General features: G+C 38.2%; 1 protein-coding gene across 1 annotated transcript; it reads right to left on the bottom strand.

The window, feature by feature from the left end:
* Positions 1–7266: 7266 nt before the first annotated feature.
* On the bottom strand, positions 7267–11785 carry LOC126725644 (uncharacterized). The gene is made up of 7 exons (XM_050430454.1): positions 11710–11785; positions 10797–10905; positions 10405–10661; positions 10238–10320; positions 8156–8267; positions 7773–7847; positions 7267–7691 (listed from the first exon to the last, which is right to left on the bottom strand). The coding sequence occupies exons 2-7, from the start codon at positions 10819–10821 to the stop codon at positions 7515–7517; spliced, it is 729 nt and encodes a 242-aa protein (XP_050286411.1). The 5' UTR covers positions 10822–10905; positions 11710–11785; the 3' UTR covers positions 7267–7514.
* Positions 11786–14298: the final 2513 nt, after the last annotated feature.

Here is a 14298-nt window from a genome sequence, read left to right as displayed (position 1 = left end):
AAAAAAAAAAAAAAAAAAAAAAAAAAAAAAAAAAAAACTTACTCTTTATTCTTAAAGTCGAAAATACTTGCAATAAAGATGTGCAAAATTTAAGTCAGAGTGTGCAAAAAATATATTTTTAAAAATAAATTAAAGTATTAAGCTAACCAAAAAAAAAAAATTATATATATAGTTTTTTCTTTTGAAGTCAGGGGGTTCATTTGAACCCCCTGAATATGCTTTAGCGCCGCCCCTGCACTTTCCATCTTTTGTATATCAAAGTTATGTATGGGGATCTAAGACAAATGGGGAGTTAGGGACTACTAGAGAATGTCCATGAGCTAAGCACTTTTGCATGTACTCACTATGAATAACTATATTCTCCCTTTCTACCAAAAAAAATGTTAAGGACATATTTTTATGTGATTGGCATATCCTTTGACAAAACGCACTTTACTTGTATTTTGGTAAATCTAAGAAGGTTCAAGATGATCATTACTAGTAGTTAAATTGAAGACATGAAGATTACTCAAGAACTGCTCAAGAAAAGTGCAAACTGCAGATCTCAATACCTCCTCGACAAAATCTTGATCTGTCGAGATTCATTAAAGCTCAACAGATGTCTTGATCTATCAAGCTTATGGGATTCAGACTATAACCAGCAACGTTTTTATTCTAAAAGGCTATTTGTTTATGTGTTTGTATAATCCTTATTGGACTAGGAAAACCTAAGGTTTGTGTAAACCTATTTGGAATAGGAGAGCCCATTAAGCTCCTATTTAAGGGAGGTAGAAAAAGAAAAATCCTAACCCTAGAGAGCTTCATAAGGTTTTCTTTTTGAAACCCTAGCCTCCTCCTACAGAAGAAAGAGTTCTTACTGCGTTTCTTGTACGTCTTTGGGTTCTGTAACCAAACAAAGTCTCTTGCACCAACATTAAAGATCTTATTGGTGTTTCTATGTGAAGCTGCTGCAAATCAACTACAACAATCAAAGGGTTGCTGTGGAGTTAGTCACGTACTTGGATTCATGCAAAGGAGTAAGCCGCGTACTGGGATCCGCACATCAAATTGGTTAGACACGTACTGGGAGCCGTGCATCAAAAAGAGAGATTGTCACTACAAAACAAGTCCAATTGGGTATTGGGGTAAGGGTTCAATTGTAGGTTGGTATAAGGTACTTGTAACCGCTTGTTGTGATAATAGTGGAATTTCGGGAGTGGTGACCTGAAAATCACCCGATAGGGTTTTTGCCATGTAGGTTTTCCCCATTCGTAAACAAATCACCGTGTAAATTTATTTTCCGCTGCATATTTAGTTATTTGATAATTTGTTTGTGCTACCACGCTCATTGCATGTAATCGAATCTGAATAATTTCACTTGGCTAAATTAATTGGTTAATTTATCACAAGGAGTCAATACTTTTTTGGCCTATCAAAAAATATAAGGACTGACTTTGTACTAAAAAGTTCCTCAATGCAATCACAATTTCACATATCAATTATCCACACCTAGGAGGCTGGGGTTCTGAGTGTCCCTAATAGTACCACCCTCTTTGGTGTCTGGTGTCTAGGTTCGACCTTCACCTTCCCCCATCCCTGTATACCTAGGATATAAATAAATTAAAGGCTACTCTCTAAACCCTAGTGTCTGTAGAAAACGTGCTTACCTATGGGTGAGGCTATTTCCTCCTATCATTATTCTACTTTTCTTCATAGGAAAAAGAAGATTCATTAGTAGTACTTGGAGTATTGGAGATGGAGAACCTGTCAGTGATGTGGAGAAAGTTTCTCTGTCTGAGAGTGAAGGGTTAGACTTTGTGGTTCAAGAGATAGTGGCTATAGAAGAATTTTATGTTGCTACTAGATTTTTTACAGGTCGTGTTCTTAACATGGAGGCTATTGCTAGGACTTTCAAGTTGCAGTGGAGGACTCAAAAGTGGTTTGAAATGCGAGACATGGGAAACCATAGGGTGGTTTTTGTGTTCACAGATGCCTCGAATGCAAAAAAGATATTGATGGGAGAACCTTGGACGTTTGACAAACATCTCGTTACCATGAAGAGGATTGAAAAACATACAGATGTTAGGGCCCTTCCGCTAAAGTCTACTCACTTTTGGGTCCAAGTGCATGATTTACCTATTGGTCTAAATCCAAGTGTGGCAAAACAAATTGTGCAAATTGTTGGAGCCATGGATGAGGATGGAGTGGAGTTGGATGATAGTAATTTTCAGCAGTATAGGGTAGAGGTTTATATTTCTAAACCGCTTTGTTGGAGCAAAAAAATAACTCTGAATAATGGGAATGATTGGTGGGTTAGTTTTAAATACAAGAGGTTACCAAATATATGTTATTGGTGTGGGAAGCTCACGCATTCTAATAGGGAGTGTCCTGTCTGGCTGAAGAGTAAGAAGGGTCTCAAGTAAGAGGATAGGTAGTTTGGCCCATGGCTTCGGGCTTTCACGCTGAATTTATCCAGGAAAACAGTGGTACGGGTCTCAGGGTGCTGTGAGGAGGATAGTGGGGAAGAGGATCAAAATTCTAGTGATTGGAGTGCAAGGAACAAAGGCGAGGACAATCAAGAAATTATTCCCACTACTGAGGAAGAGGGGAGACGAGAGGGACCTGATGATAGAGTTAAAAGAGCTGAATGTATGGAGCATGTGATGGAAAACAATAATGTCTTAGGGACTGTGTCTATGCCTTTGGTTTCTCAGGTTTGTGATGCACCTAGGATAGAAGTTAATTCTGTGATAACTAAAGCTCATGTCCAATGGGTTGAGGAGCAGTTGGCTGAGATTGATGCTGGGATTGCTAAGTTTGATGCTCCAAAGGGTAAGGTTGGTAGAATTGAGTCCGAGACATCCAATAGTCCTAGTCCCCGACCCCAGAATGCAGTAGACTTTCAAGGAAATATAGCTACCCCGAGGCTACCCAGAATGGATGAACTAGACGAACCAATTGCAAATATTAGTGGTAGAGTTTGGAATGTGCGGAGAAAACCTAAGCAAGTGGAACATGCATGTAATGTGGAGGATGAGGGATTGCTAAGGGGAGTGGGGCCTACTGTACTAACAAAAAGGAATAAGAGAGACTTTAATGAGGGTCTAGAAGTTTCAGCTGGGAGTAAGAAGAGAAAGGGGTGGGCGAAAAAGAATTTAGCGGTGGACGCTGGGTCCCAGCCCCGCCGAAATCAATGAATCTCTTAGCTTGGAATTGCTAGGGGCTTGGAAACCATCGTGCAGTTGATGAGCTTGGGGAAATTATCCAAGCACAAGATCCCAAGATTGTGTTCTTATCTGAAACTTGGTCTACAAAGGATCAGATGGAGCGCATTTGTGACAAATTAGATTTTGAAGGTTGTTTTACTGTCCCGAGTGATGGAATGGGTGGTGGTTTGGCTCTTTTGTGGAAAACTCGTGAGAATGTTTGGTTGGATAGCTTCTTGAAATACCATATTGATGTGATTGTTCATGGTGGTTCGGAAGATGCTTGGCAACTTACTGGGTTTTATGGGGAACCTGAAACATGTAGAAGAAGTGAAGGATGGGCTATGCTCCAGATGTTGAGCTCAAAACCGAAAATGCCTTGGTGTTGTTTTGGTGATTTTAACAAATTACTGTAGGTCCAGGATAAACAAGGAGGGGTACCACGAGCTCATAATCTCATGCAGGCTTTTCGAGATACTCTGGACTTATGCGGGTTTGTTGACTTGGATTTTACAAGGCTGGATTTCACTTGGCATGGACTGCGAGGTGGGGAGATGGTTGAGGAAAGACTGGATCAAACTGTCGTAAATTATGAATGGCTAGCTAAGTTTCCAATAGGCCGGGCTCACCACTTAAATAGCTCTACATCTAATCACCGCCCCATATTGCTGTCTCTTATGTCAAATGGTGAGAGACAAAGGTGGAGAAGAAAACCATTTCAATTTGAGGCCATGTGGTTGACAAAGCCATCATGTAATGAAGTTGTTTCAAAAGCTTGGGAATGTAGTCAGGATGGTACACCAATGTATGTGGCAACTAAAAAATTGAAAAAGGTGTAAGAAAGCCTTGAAAGCATGGAGTAGAGACCACTTTGGGAATGTAGTGCAAAAAATTAAACGGACAAAAGAATTGTTGTGGAAAGCCGAGGAAGAAGCGGCCAAGTCTGGGAACTCGGATGACATGGAGAGATTGAAATCGGAGCTGAGATGTTTGTATGATAAAGAAGAGAAGATGTGGCAGCAACAATCACGCCTTCAGTGGTTACAAAATGGAGATCGAAATACTAGATTTTTCCATGGTACTGCTACCCAAAGGAAGCAAAGGAATTTTATCAAGGGATTGAGGTATGAGAATGGGGTGTGGCAGGAGGATGAGACAATGTTTTCAGGGACTTTGAATAGATTCTATGAGAAGCTTTTTACGTCCTCTAATCCACATGGCTTGGACTGAATTTTGGATGGGGTTCACGAGGTTGTCACTGAGGAGATGAGGCTTGATTTGGCTAAACCTTACATAGCTGACGAAGTTGACTACGCTATAAAGGAGATGGCACCCCTAAAAGCACCTGAACCTGATGGTATGCCTCCTCTTTTCTATCAAACATATTGGACAGATGTAGATATGGATGTCTCTCAAGCTGTTTTGTCCAGTTTAAATAATGGGTCACTTTTGAAATCTGTTAATCATACTTTTATTACTTTGATTCCCAAAGTTAAAAATCTTGAAAGTGTAATTGAGTATAGACCTATTTGTCTTTGTAATGTGATTTATAAGATAGTTAGTAAAGTCATTGCTAACCGTCTTAAGCCTATACTAAACTCTATTATCTCAAAAACTCAGAGTGCTTTTGTTGCTAATAGATTGATTACAGATAATATTCTTATTGCTTTTGAAACTTTGCACCACTTGAAGAATAGTTGTACGGGGAAGAATGGTTTTATGGCACTAAAACTGGATATGAGTAAAGCATATGACAAGGTGGAGTGGATTTTTTTGAAGAGTATTTTGTTGAAGATGTGTTTTCAAGAGTCTTAGGTGGCTTTGATTATGGAATGTGTTAGTATAGTGGCCTACTAAGGGGTTGAGGCAAGGAGATCCTCTTTTGCCATATCTATTTCTATTTTGTGCAGAAGGTCTTAATGCCATTCTTAGGAGTGCAGCCACACATAGGGACATTCACGGTTTTTCTATTTGTAGGAATGGACCTAAACTCACTCATCTCTTTTTTGCAGACGATTGTTTGATATTTTGTAGAGCCACCTTGGAGGAGTGTGAAAAAATTCAGGATATCTTAGCTTGTTATGAAGGAGCTTCAGGTTAAGCTATCAACAAGGATAAAACTACCATGTTCTTTAGCAAGAATACTAATGCTCAGATGCAAGAGGCAATCAAATCTTCTCTGAATGTTCCTGCTATTCAACACTATGAGAAATATTTGGGGCTACTTTCTTTTGTTGGTAGGGCGAAGAAAGCTTGTTTTACACAAATTAAAGAGAGAATATGGGCAAGAATGCAAGGGTGGAAAGAGAAGCTTCTCTCACAAGCTGGTAAGGAGGTCATTATCAAGGTAGTGGTTCAATCCATTTCCACTTATTCCATGAGTGTTTTTAAATTGCCAGTAAGCCTGTGTAAAGATATAGAAGCCATGATTCGGAAGTTTTAGTGAGGCAAAGGGACTCGAAGAAGATTCACTGGGTTAACTAGAGTTCCTTGTGTTCCTCTAAATCTGTTGGAGGTGTGGGGTTTAGAGATATTCAGAAATTCAATAATGCTTTGTTGGTGAAACAGGTTTGGCGATTATTTCACAATAAGGATTCTTTGCTTTATCGAGTTTTTAGTGCTAATACTTCCCTCATGGTAATATTTTGGATGCTCCGATCCACCCTAATTGCTCCTTTGCATGGCGAAGTATTTTGCAAGCCCGTGAGGTTATCAATAAAGGTGCTCTATGGAGGGTGGGAAACGGATTATCTATTGATATATGGAACCATAGATGGCTACCTGAACTGGGACAGAGCAAGGTTGTTTCTCCATGGCAAGATGCAAAGATCAGTAGAGTGCATGAATTATTCTATCCCGATACAAGAGTGTGGGATCCAGGTTTGTTGGAGAGATGTTTTCTACCATGGGAGGTAGAGATGATCAAACGGATTTATGTGCATGATGGGGATGTGGAAGATGTTTTGGTGTGGCCACTTACCCCGAATGGTAACTATAGTGTAAGGAGTGCATATCGCATGTTGGCGGCTGAGGGGATTAGCCAAAACCCGAGTTCATCTTCTCCATCAGATGCTGAGAGAGTTTGGAAGGGCATTTGGAAGATCAAGACCCCTAATAAAATTCGCCACTTCATCTGGAGAGCTGCCAAGGATTCGCTGCCAACTAAACAAAATTTGCAGGTCAGACATATTCCATTGGATGATACCAATGCGATGTGTGATGATCAACCTGAAACTTTACTGCATTGTCTCTGGCTTTGTCCCCATGCTCAATCAGTTTGGAGGTCAGATATCACCTTTGCTAACCTATATACAAGGAAGCATAGGAGTTTCTTTGATTTGCTGGATGACATGATGTAGAATAGCTCGGGCTATTGTATGGCTCTGTTTTCCACCATTGCGTGGAGTTTGTGGCAGCGACAGAATCAACTTAGGGAGAATCAAGGGACTTGGCCACTGCATGAAGTTGGTGACAGAGCTAAAGCTTTGGTTGTGGAGTTTTTGGAAGCAAACAAACATATCAGCAACCCAAGCCCGAGATTGGTATCACGATAGGCGCCTCCACCTGAGAATTGTTTTAAGGTCAATTTCGATGCAGCTTTGTTTGATCATTTGGGCTGTGCAAGCATTGGGGTGGTTGTTCGAGATCATAGAGGAGATGTTATGGCAGCCCTTAGCTAGAAAATTGCTCTCCCTCAGTCAGTAGCATTGGCAGAAGCTCGGGCAACCCATAAAGCAATCACTTTTGCTCAGGAAATGTCTTTTTTCGTATTCATGTAGAAGGGGATTGTCTAGGGGTTATCCATGCTTTGCAATCCGAGGGACAGTGCAAAACCTTATATGGACACGTGGTTGATGATTTTTTTCATATTCGTAGGGAAGGAAATAAGTTAGCTCATGAATTAGCTAAAAGAGCAGTTTTATCTGCAAATACTGATATATGGGTAGAAGATCTACCTGATGATTTGGACGTTGTGTTCCGATTTGATTTTTATTAATAAAATTTACTTACTGTTTTCTCAAAAAAAAAAAATTTTAATTTTAAATATAAAAATAATAATAATAATAATAAAAACAAGGGCTGGTAGCAAGATCCAATTAACATGCCTGAACTTTCAGTGGCTAAACACCCAAGTATTTAGCTTGCCAGGAATTATGATGGATTGGCAACAAAACAAAACTGTGTTAGGTTTCTAACATCCTTATATGGATGTTGAAGAACTAACATTGTTCATAAAGATTAGGTTTCCATTTAACTACAATACAAATACATATTTGGCACAAAATTCTCTAATACAACCCTAACTACCCTTAGATTCACATCAATCACTCATGCCATGACTTCATCAATGTCACTAACACCATCAAATGCCTCTGACGCTTCCTCATCACTACTATCTAGATCAGTTTCCATGGCATCTTCAGATTTCTCATCATCACTTTCATCCCTGTCCTCATAAATTACAGGCACCATCGTGGCATTCTCATCTCCATCATCATCCACAACCTGTTCAAAAGGTTCAAATATAAAATAAAATAAAAACCTTGATACTTGCTAAACTTTATGCCATAAAATTTTACCACTCACCCCGGTGTAGAGGATGTCCAAGCAACTGGACATTTGAATAGCTGATTCAAAAGTTGAGACTCTAGACTCAATGAGCTGCACATATTATAGTACAAGGCTACATAAGAGTCCTTGATCATGCAAAACAATGTCAAGGTATTCATATAAAATTTAATTTAAATAAGTTGAAGACAATATTATATCCATCAAGCCAAATGACCACCTAGAAAGAAAGTACATAGAACCACTCCTTGTGGGGGACATATATAGGTGAAAGATATCACAACATGCACAAGATCAACATATTACATGAGTTTTTACTGATAAAAAAAAAAAACATATTACATGAGTTTTATTCTAGGTTTCAGCAAAATGTTTACATTATGGAGGTAACCATTTCTTACCTGATATAAAGAATTCAGGGCGATTAAAGAAGATTCCTGGGACATTATTCCACTTGCATGTTGAAGAAGCAGACTTCTTAGCCATGGAAGTGCACATGCCAAAATTGCACCCCTGGAGTGAAAATACAACATAAAAATTCATTTTAAAGTCATACTATATATATGTTTAAACACAAGAATGGACTGTGGCTCTTAAACACCAGCAAGAAAGAAAAGGGAAAGCTAGCAAAAACCAACTGCCAGAAAGAACATCCATTGCAAAAGACAAAGCACCAAGAACTTTATGCCTGACAGGTTTAGCTTCTTTCTTGTCACTATTTTGAAATAACCCAAACAAATAGGTTAAAGAAGTAATCATAATCAACCATAAGAATAGTTTATTGAGCTTGTTCAGTGGACAATTCTCAATACTTCTTTACATCCACCTTATCCGTCAATGTTCTAAAACAAAAAATATACAGCAGTGCAGTAAAATTTGAAATTGATCACGACAAAGTATTTAGAAATGATTCAGCACTGCCAATTGGGTCAACAACTTTCCCAGGACTTTTTTCTTTTGAGAATGGTTACAAAATCTACTTAATACTGCGACCATAGCTCAAACTCCTACTCCCCCCACCCCCAAAAAAAAACCTCATGCACTTTGTGCTTGGGGAGATCCCTCTTGGACCAAGATGTTTGGTAAAGCTCCCATGAACTTTGGCTTTGCCCCTTTTTGCTCTTTGATAAAATATAAAACTTAATAAAAAATTGGGTAAACAAATTCCATAGATTTAGAGCATTTGTATCGGCTTGTGCTAAAATTTACGTCTATTTTAGCATAAGAACCCAGTTATCTATTTTACACTATACTTCATTATAATACTATTTCTCTATCAAAATTTTATTTATTCTCCTAAATCATATCTCTCTCTTCCTCAACCAAAAACCACCTCTCTTTCTCTCACACACACACACATGGAAATCTCTCTCTCTCACAAATCACTGTCAACTAAAAAGCCATCATAGATCAATCCAAAATCCATCCACAACCAGTTCCACAAGGACCCAAACAACCTGATCCACCAATAAGCCTGATCGGCAACCTTAGTCGATGATTCAGGGTTTCTCCCACACACCAAGCCCACATCATCAGTGAGTCAGTGCTCAAAGTTAGGCCAGCTGACATTGGTTGAGGGGCTCAAATGTTTTGTGAATTATGTTAAAAAATTAATGATTTTTTTGGTGTTATGGGTTACCGAATTAAGGAGTTATGAGTTCCTTTGAGTTGTTTGTATTTTGATCTTGTGGTTGATCAACTATAGCACCCAATTGTTTGGGTTTTTTTTTTTTTTTGTTGGGTCAGGCAGTGGTTTTGTGGTTAGGTTGAGGTGGCGATCTAGTACAAAGGGGAGAAGGAAGAAAACAAGGAAGGGAAAATGAAGAGAGGAAAAAAGAGACAAAGGGGAAGAGGACTCCAGTACAAAGAGAGAGAAAAAAAAAATTAGAAAAATCATTTGCATGTGAACAGTGTCCATGGGTATATACATGGTTACTGTAGCAAAAATGCTATTTTACACAATTATGGCTTAACTAGTGTGGGTGATTCGTATGGTGAAATGTGTAAAATTGACCCCTTATGCTATTTTGCATTGACTAATGGGAGTGCTCTTACATTCACAATACACCTATACACCCCAACTTTGCAGTGAAAATTAATTTCCTCATTCCCAATACTTCTCTACATGTTTTTGTCACTCTTTCAAAACACAAAAGTAAACAATACAATACAATTTGAAACTTGTAAAAGCAAAGCAACTGTACAATGACTCAGCATTGCCGATTCAGTTCACAAATTTCAAGAACTTGTATTCTCTAGACAGGTATATATCCCAACCCCCTTTTCACATGGAGAAACTATTTTTCCTCTTACATATTTTTTTTTTATAAGTAAATCAATCTTTCAAAAAAAAAAAAAAAAGAAACCAGAAATCGATTCTGTATTGCCAAATGGGTCAACAAATTACAGACACTTCCCTCACAAGACACATACATACCCATGATTACTTAATCTGCAAAAAAAAAAAAAAAAAAAAGAAATACCTTGACCGCATAATTGATATCAAAGACTGCAAAAGCTTGAGTACATCTGCTGGATTCAACAACGAAACTGACTTTGCAATAACCTGCAAACAGAAACCCAAACTTTCAATTGTCAGCCATTAGCAAAACCTACAGAGCACTCAAAAACAGAAATGCCAGAAACCAACCTTCTCGTCTCGGTTGTACAAGCAATCTAACAAGAGCACACGATCATCAGCACGTAAGGCCTGCCTAAGCAGCACCTGAACTGAATCTGCACTCGGAGGCAGCACCACTGTAACTAGAGAAGGCTCTGGCTGCTGCTTCTCAACATGGCTCTGGGCATCATCAAAGTTATTAAGATTCATACTTGCAAGCTTCTCTCCCATTGTTGGCTCAATGGGGTCCTTGTTAACCAAAACTCCATCAGAAGCCTCTCCACGACCTGTGTAAAATAAAGTAATTTGACTGAAACTACAAAGTTTTGACTAATAAGTATTTAACCAAAAATATAAAAATTTCTGAATTTCTATGATTTATTAGGATTATAACTTGATTAGAAAGGAGAGAGACTAATTACTTTTCTTCTTCTTGATATATGGCATCGGACTGGTATATAAAGGCCCAAAATTAAGATTGGACAGCTTCTTCTTCTTCTTCTTCTTCTTCTTCTTCTTCTGCTGCTGCTGCTGTTGTATGCGTTTTTGGTTAGGGTTTTGGATTTGGGATTTTCTACACCTTTTTAGGGTTTTAGATTTCTGTTTTCTTTTTTTATCAAAAAAAAAAAAAAAAAATGGAATAGTTTCAGAAGATTTTTATAACATGGAGAATTAGTTTAATATTTTGAAATTATTGATACCACATCAACTACATACTGCAATATAAATTAGAACAGATATTATCAACATAATGGACTTCACTCACTGTTCATCAATCCTAATGAATATGAATGCTTCCAAAAAAACAAATATACACAAACACATTAAGAATTAAGAAAGTTACCAAAAGGCTTTTTTTTTTTTTTTTTTTTTTAATAATTCAATTGTTAAAACTAAAAAGCACCTGGGTTTAAACAAACAATTTCAAACAACTCACAAAATCAATATGAACCATTCATCAGAGTGTGTGTCTCTGTGTGTGTGTATATATATATATAAGGTTCACAATGGGATATACATCAACAATGAATCCTTCATTTTCCCACAAAACATTACTGTTTAACAAAAATCAAAGCTTTTTTTCCCATAAAAGCTTTATGGGCACGAATATAATTTTGAAAAAAGCAAGGCTGGTTGCTCCACTACAAAGGGCCTTATCAGCTTGTTCAGTGCAAATGATTTATGTTTTAATAAGTCAAAAAAAAATTAAAAGTGTGTAAGAAATTTGACTACTATAATGCTTATTATTGTCTACTATATAGTTGAACGGTACATACAACAGTTAACACTAAATTCTACCAAAGAAAAAGGAAACGAAAGAGATGGGTGAGTTACCGTGGTGGAAGATCCTGGCGGCCGCAACGATGGGGTTGGGAATTGAGAGAGGGGGGAGGAGGAAGTTAGAAGGAAGAGAAAGAGAAAAAGACGCTTATATATACAAGGGTAAATTGGTAAAAATAACGTTTACTTCATCGGGTCATATGGGTTATTGCGGGTTATGCATGTTAAACCCAATTTAACGCATTTATGAATCATTTCTTCCCCTTTTTTTATATTTATTATATTTAAGAATATTAATAATTTTTAACACACAGGGGATAGGAGAGAAAGTTTTTTCAAAAAAATTTACAGAGGTGTATATCCAAAAGGGCCTCATTTATGAATCATTTCTATTCATCTGAATTCATTTAAGAATAAAACTTAGGCAAGGATGAGGATACCTTCTTTTATTTTTATTTTTTTGGAGAAACATGACAATTAATTTTAGGGTCCGGCTCCCCTCCCATTTAAACCCTCCCGTTTTCTCCATTTTTAATTTCGATGGATGACATGTGGCAAAGAAGTAATCTAACGATTAGAAAAATGCCAACACAATCTCTCTATTTTTCTAATCTTCTTTCCCTCACCTCTCCTCTTCTCTCTGCAAATTACCGCATCACCTGAGCATGAGAGACCCATCAATGGAAGCTTTATTCAACACAAGATTCCAAAGGAAATCAAATCCAGCAAATCAGATCCCATACCTCTCTTCTCTAGATCTTTTACCCAGAAAGACAAGAATTAAAAAAAGAAAAAAACCAACTCAAGAATTAGAAAAACGCTAACTCAATTTTTCTCATCTTAATTTCATTCTTTGGCTGTCCTCTTCTCTCTACAACATTACCACCGTCACTGGGCAACTGTAAACGCAATCCACACTGCAAGCTATGATTCAAAACCAGATTTCAAAGCAAATCAAACTATGGCTCGTCGGTGTGGATGGGTCTGCAGTTGGAGATAAGAGGCATCAAAATCCTAATTGGGATTGTTTGCCGTTGGAGGTTGGGCATAGTGCTTCTGCTATGTAGTAATATTCCCTCTTTTATGATCCATATTATGTCTGTATGATTCAAATAAATTGATAATGGTATTGTCTTCGGATTTTATATTGTTATATTTAACAATGATTTTCGCAGCAGTTTTTTTTTTTTTTTTTTACTGGGTAAAGATCTAGAGAAGAAAGGTACTGGATTTGTTTTGCTGGATTTGATTTCCTTTGGAATCCTGTGTTGATAAAGCTTCCATTGATGGGTCTCTCATGCTCAGGTGATGACGGTAATTTGCAGAGAGAAGAGAAGAGGTGAGGGAAAGAAGATTAGAAAAATAGAGAGATTGTGTTGGCGTTTTTCTAATCGTTAGATTACTTCTTTGCCACGTGTCATTCATCAAAATAAAAAATGGAGAAAACGGGAGGGTTTCAAACGGGAGGGGAGCCGGACCCTTAATTTTATTAAGAAGAAGGCAAAGCCTGATACATTTCAAAACAATGGGATGGAATATCCTCCATCCAAACAAAAAAACCTATAACATGGCGTGCATGCCTAGCAAAGTTGTGAGCTATACTATTTCCATCTCTACCAATATACTGGAATTTTATGTGATTAACTCGCAATGCCAAGTCTTGTGCTTCTTTAATTAGCAAGCCAAAGGGAGCCAAATTTGACACCTGATCCATGAGGCCTTTGATGACTGAGGTGGAATTGCCTTCAAAAATAACCCTATCAAAGCCAAGTTCTGCAGCAAGTTCTAAAGCCCATGATGCTGCCAAGGCTTCCATCTCTGCCACGGAGCTAGTGTTGAGGGCCATTTGTGAGAGCCCAAGCAAAAAGAAAGAAAGCCCAATAATAAGGGCAACAAGGAATTGACAAAATAGATAGCAAAAATCCATTAGGTCCAAGTGGCAGGAATAATGGATCACAGGCCTAAGAAATAAAAAAAATGGGTCTTGAAGAAGCAAGTGGGCTCAAAGAAGCCTGGAAAAAAAAAAAAAAAATAGCATCCCATGGGCAGTATATAAGAAAGAAAAGTGAGAAAGAGCCGACGCAGGCCCAAGGCAATGCAAACTAAGAGAGTAAGGGGTTTATGGCAGGCCCATGAACCCCAAGGATGAGAATAAAGTTATTGGGCCAGAGAAGCCCAATGAAGTTAGTAAAAAGCCCATGGGAGTGTGGAATTAGCAAATGGGCCGAGGAAACCCAAAGAAAGTAAAGGGGCCGTGGATGCCCAAAGGGACATAGGAGCCCATAAGTAAAAGTAAAACAGTGGCCATGACAAGCCACTGAGAGAAGAAAGAAACAGCTGGCCCAAAAAAGGCCCAGCAGGATTAAGTTATTACGGTAAGAATAACAGTGCAATATTGCAAGAAATAAAGAAAACCAAGAGTGGGCCAAAGAAATGTAAGGCCCATCATCAAACAAAGTCTAGTTCTTGAATGGAGCGGGAAAGCAAAGAAAAGCTCACATAAGAGGTCAAAAAACACGGACGACGAGCCTCCAAATCACGGCAAACGCATAAGCAACAGGCAGATTTTTAGACATATCTGAAAGGAAAGCACGTGCAAGGCCCAAGCACCACCAGCCTATACCCAGCCAATATGGGACGTAG

Source organism: Quercus robur, chromosome 5, assembly GCF_932294415.1.
Source record: "Quercus robur chromosome 5, dhQueRobu3.1, whole genome shotgun sequence".
NCBI lineage: Eukaryota > Viridiplantae > Streptophyta > Magnoliopsida > Fagales > Fagaceae > Quercus > Quercus robur.
This window is presented reverse-complemented; position numbering and strand designations above follow the sequence as displayed.

What these genes read in the sequence shown, in the direction of transcription:
- LOC126725644 (XM_050430454.1), bottom strand. Translation starts at nt 10,821, where the DNA reads ATGCCATATATCAAGAAGAAGAAAA. An exon ending in ATATATCAAGAAGAAGAAAA is followed by an intron (nt 10,662 to 10,796) that starts GTAATTAGTCTC and finishes TATTTTACACAG; the next exon opens with GTCGTGGAGAGGCTTCTGAT. An exon ending in ATATCAATTATGCGGTCAAG is followed by an intron (nt 8,268 to 10,237) that starts GTATTTCTTTTT and finishes TTTTCACTCCAG; the next exon opens with GGGTGCAATTTTGGCATGTG.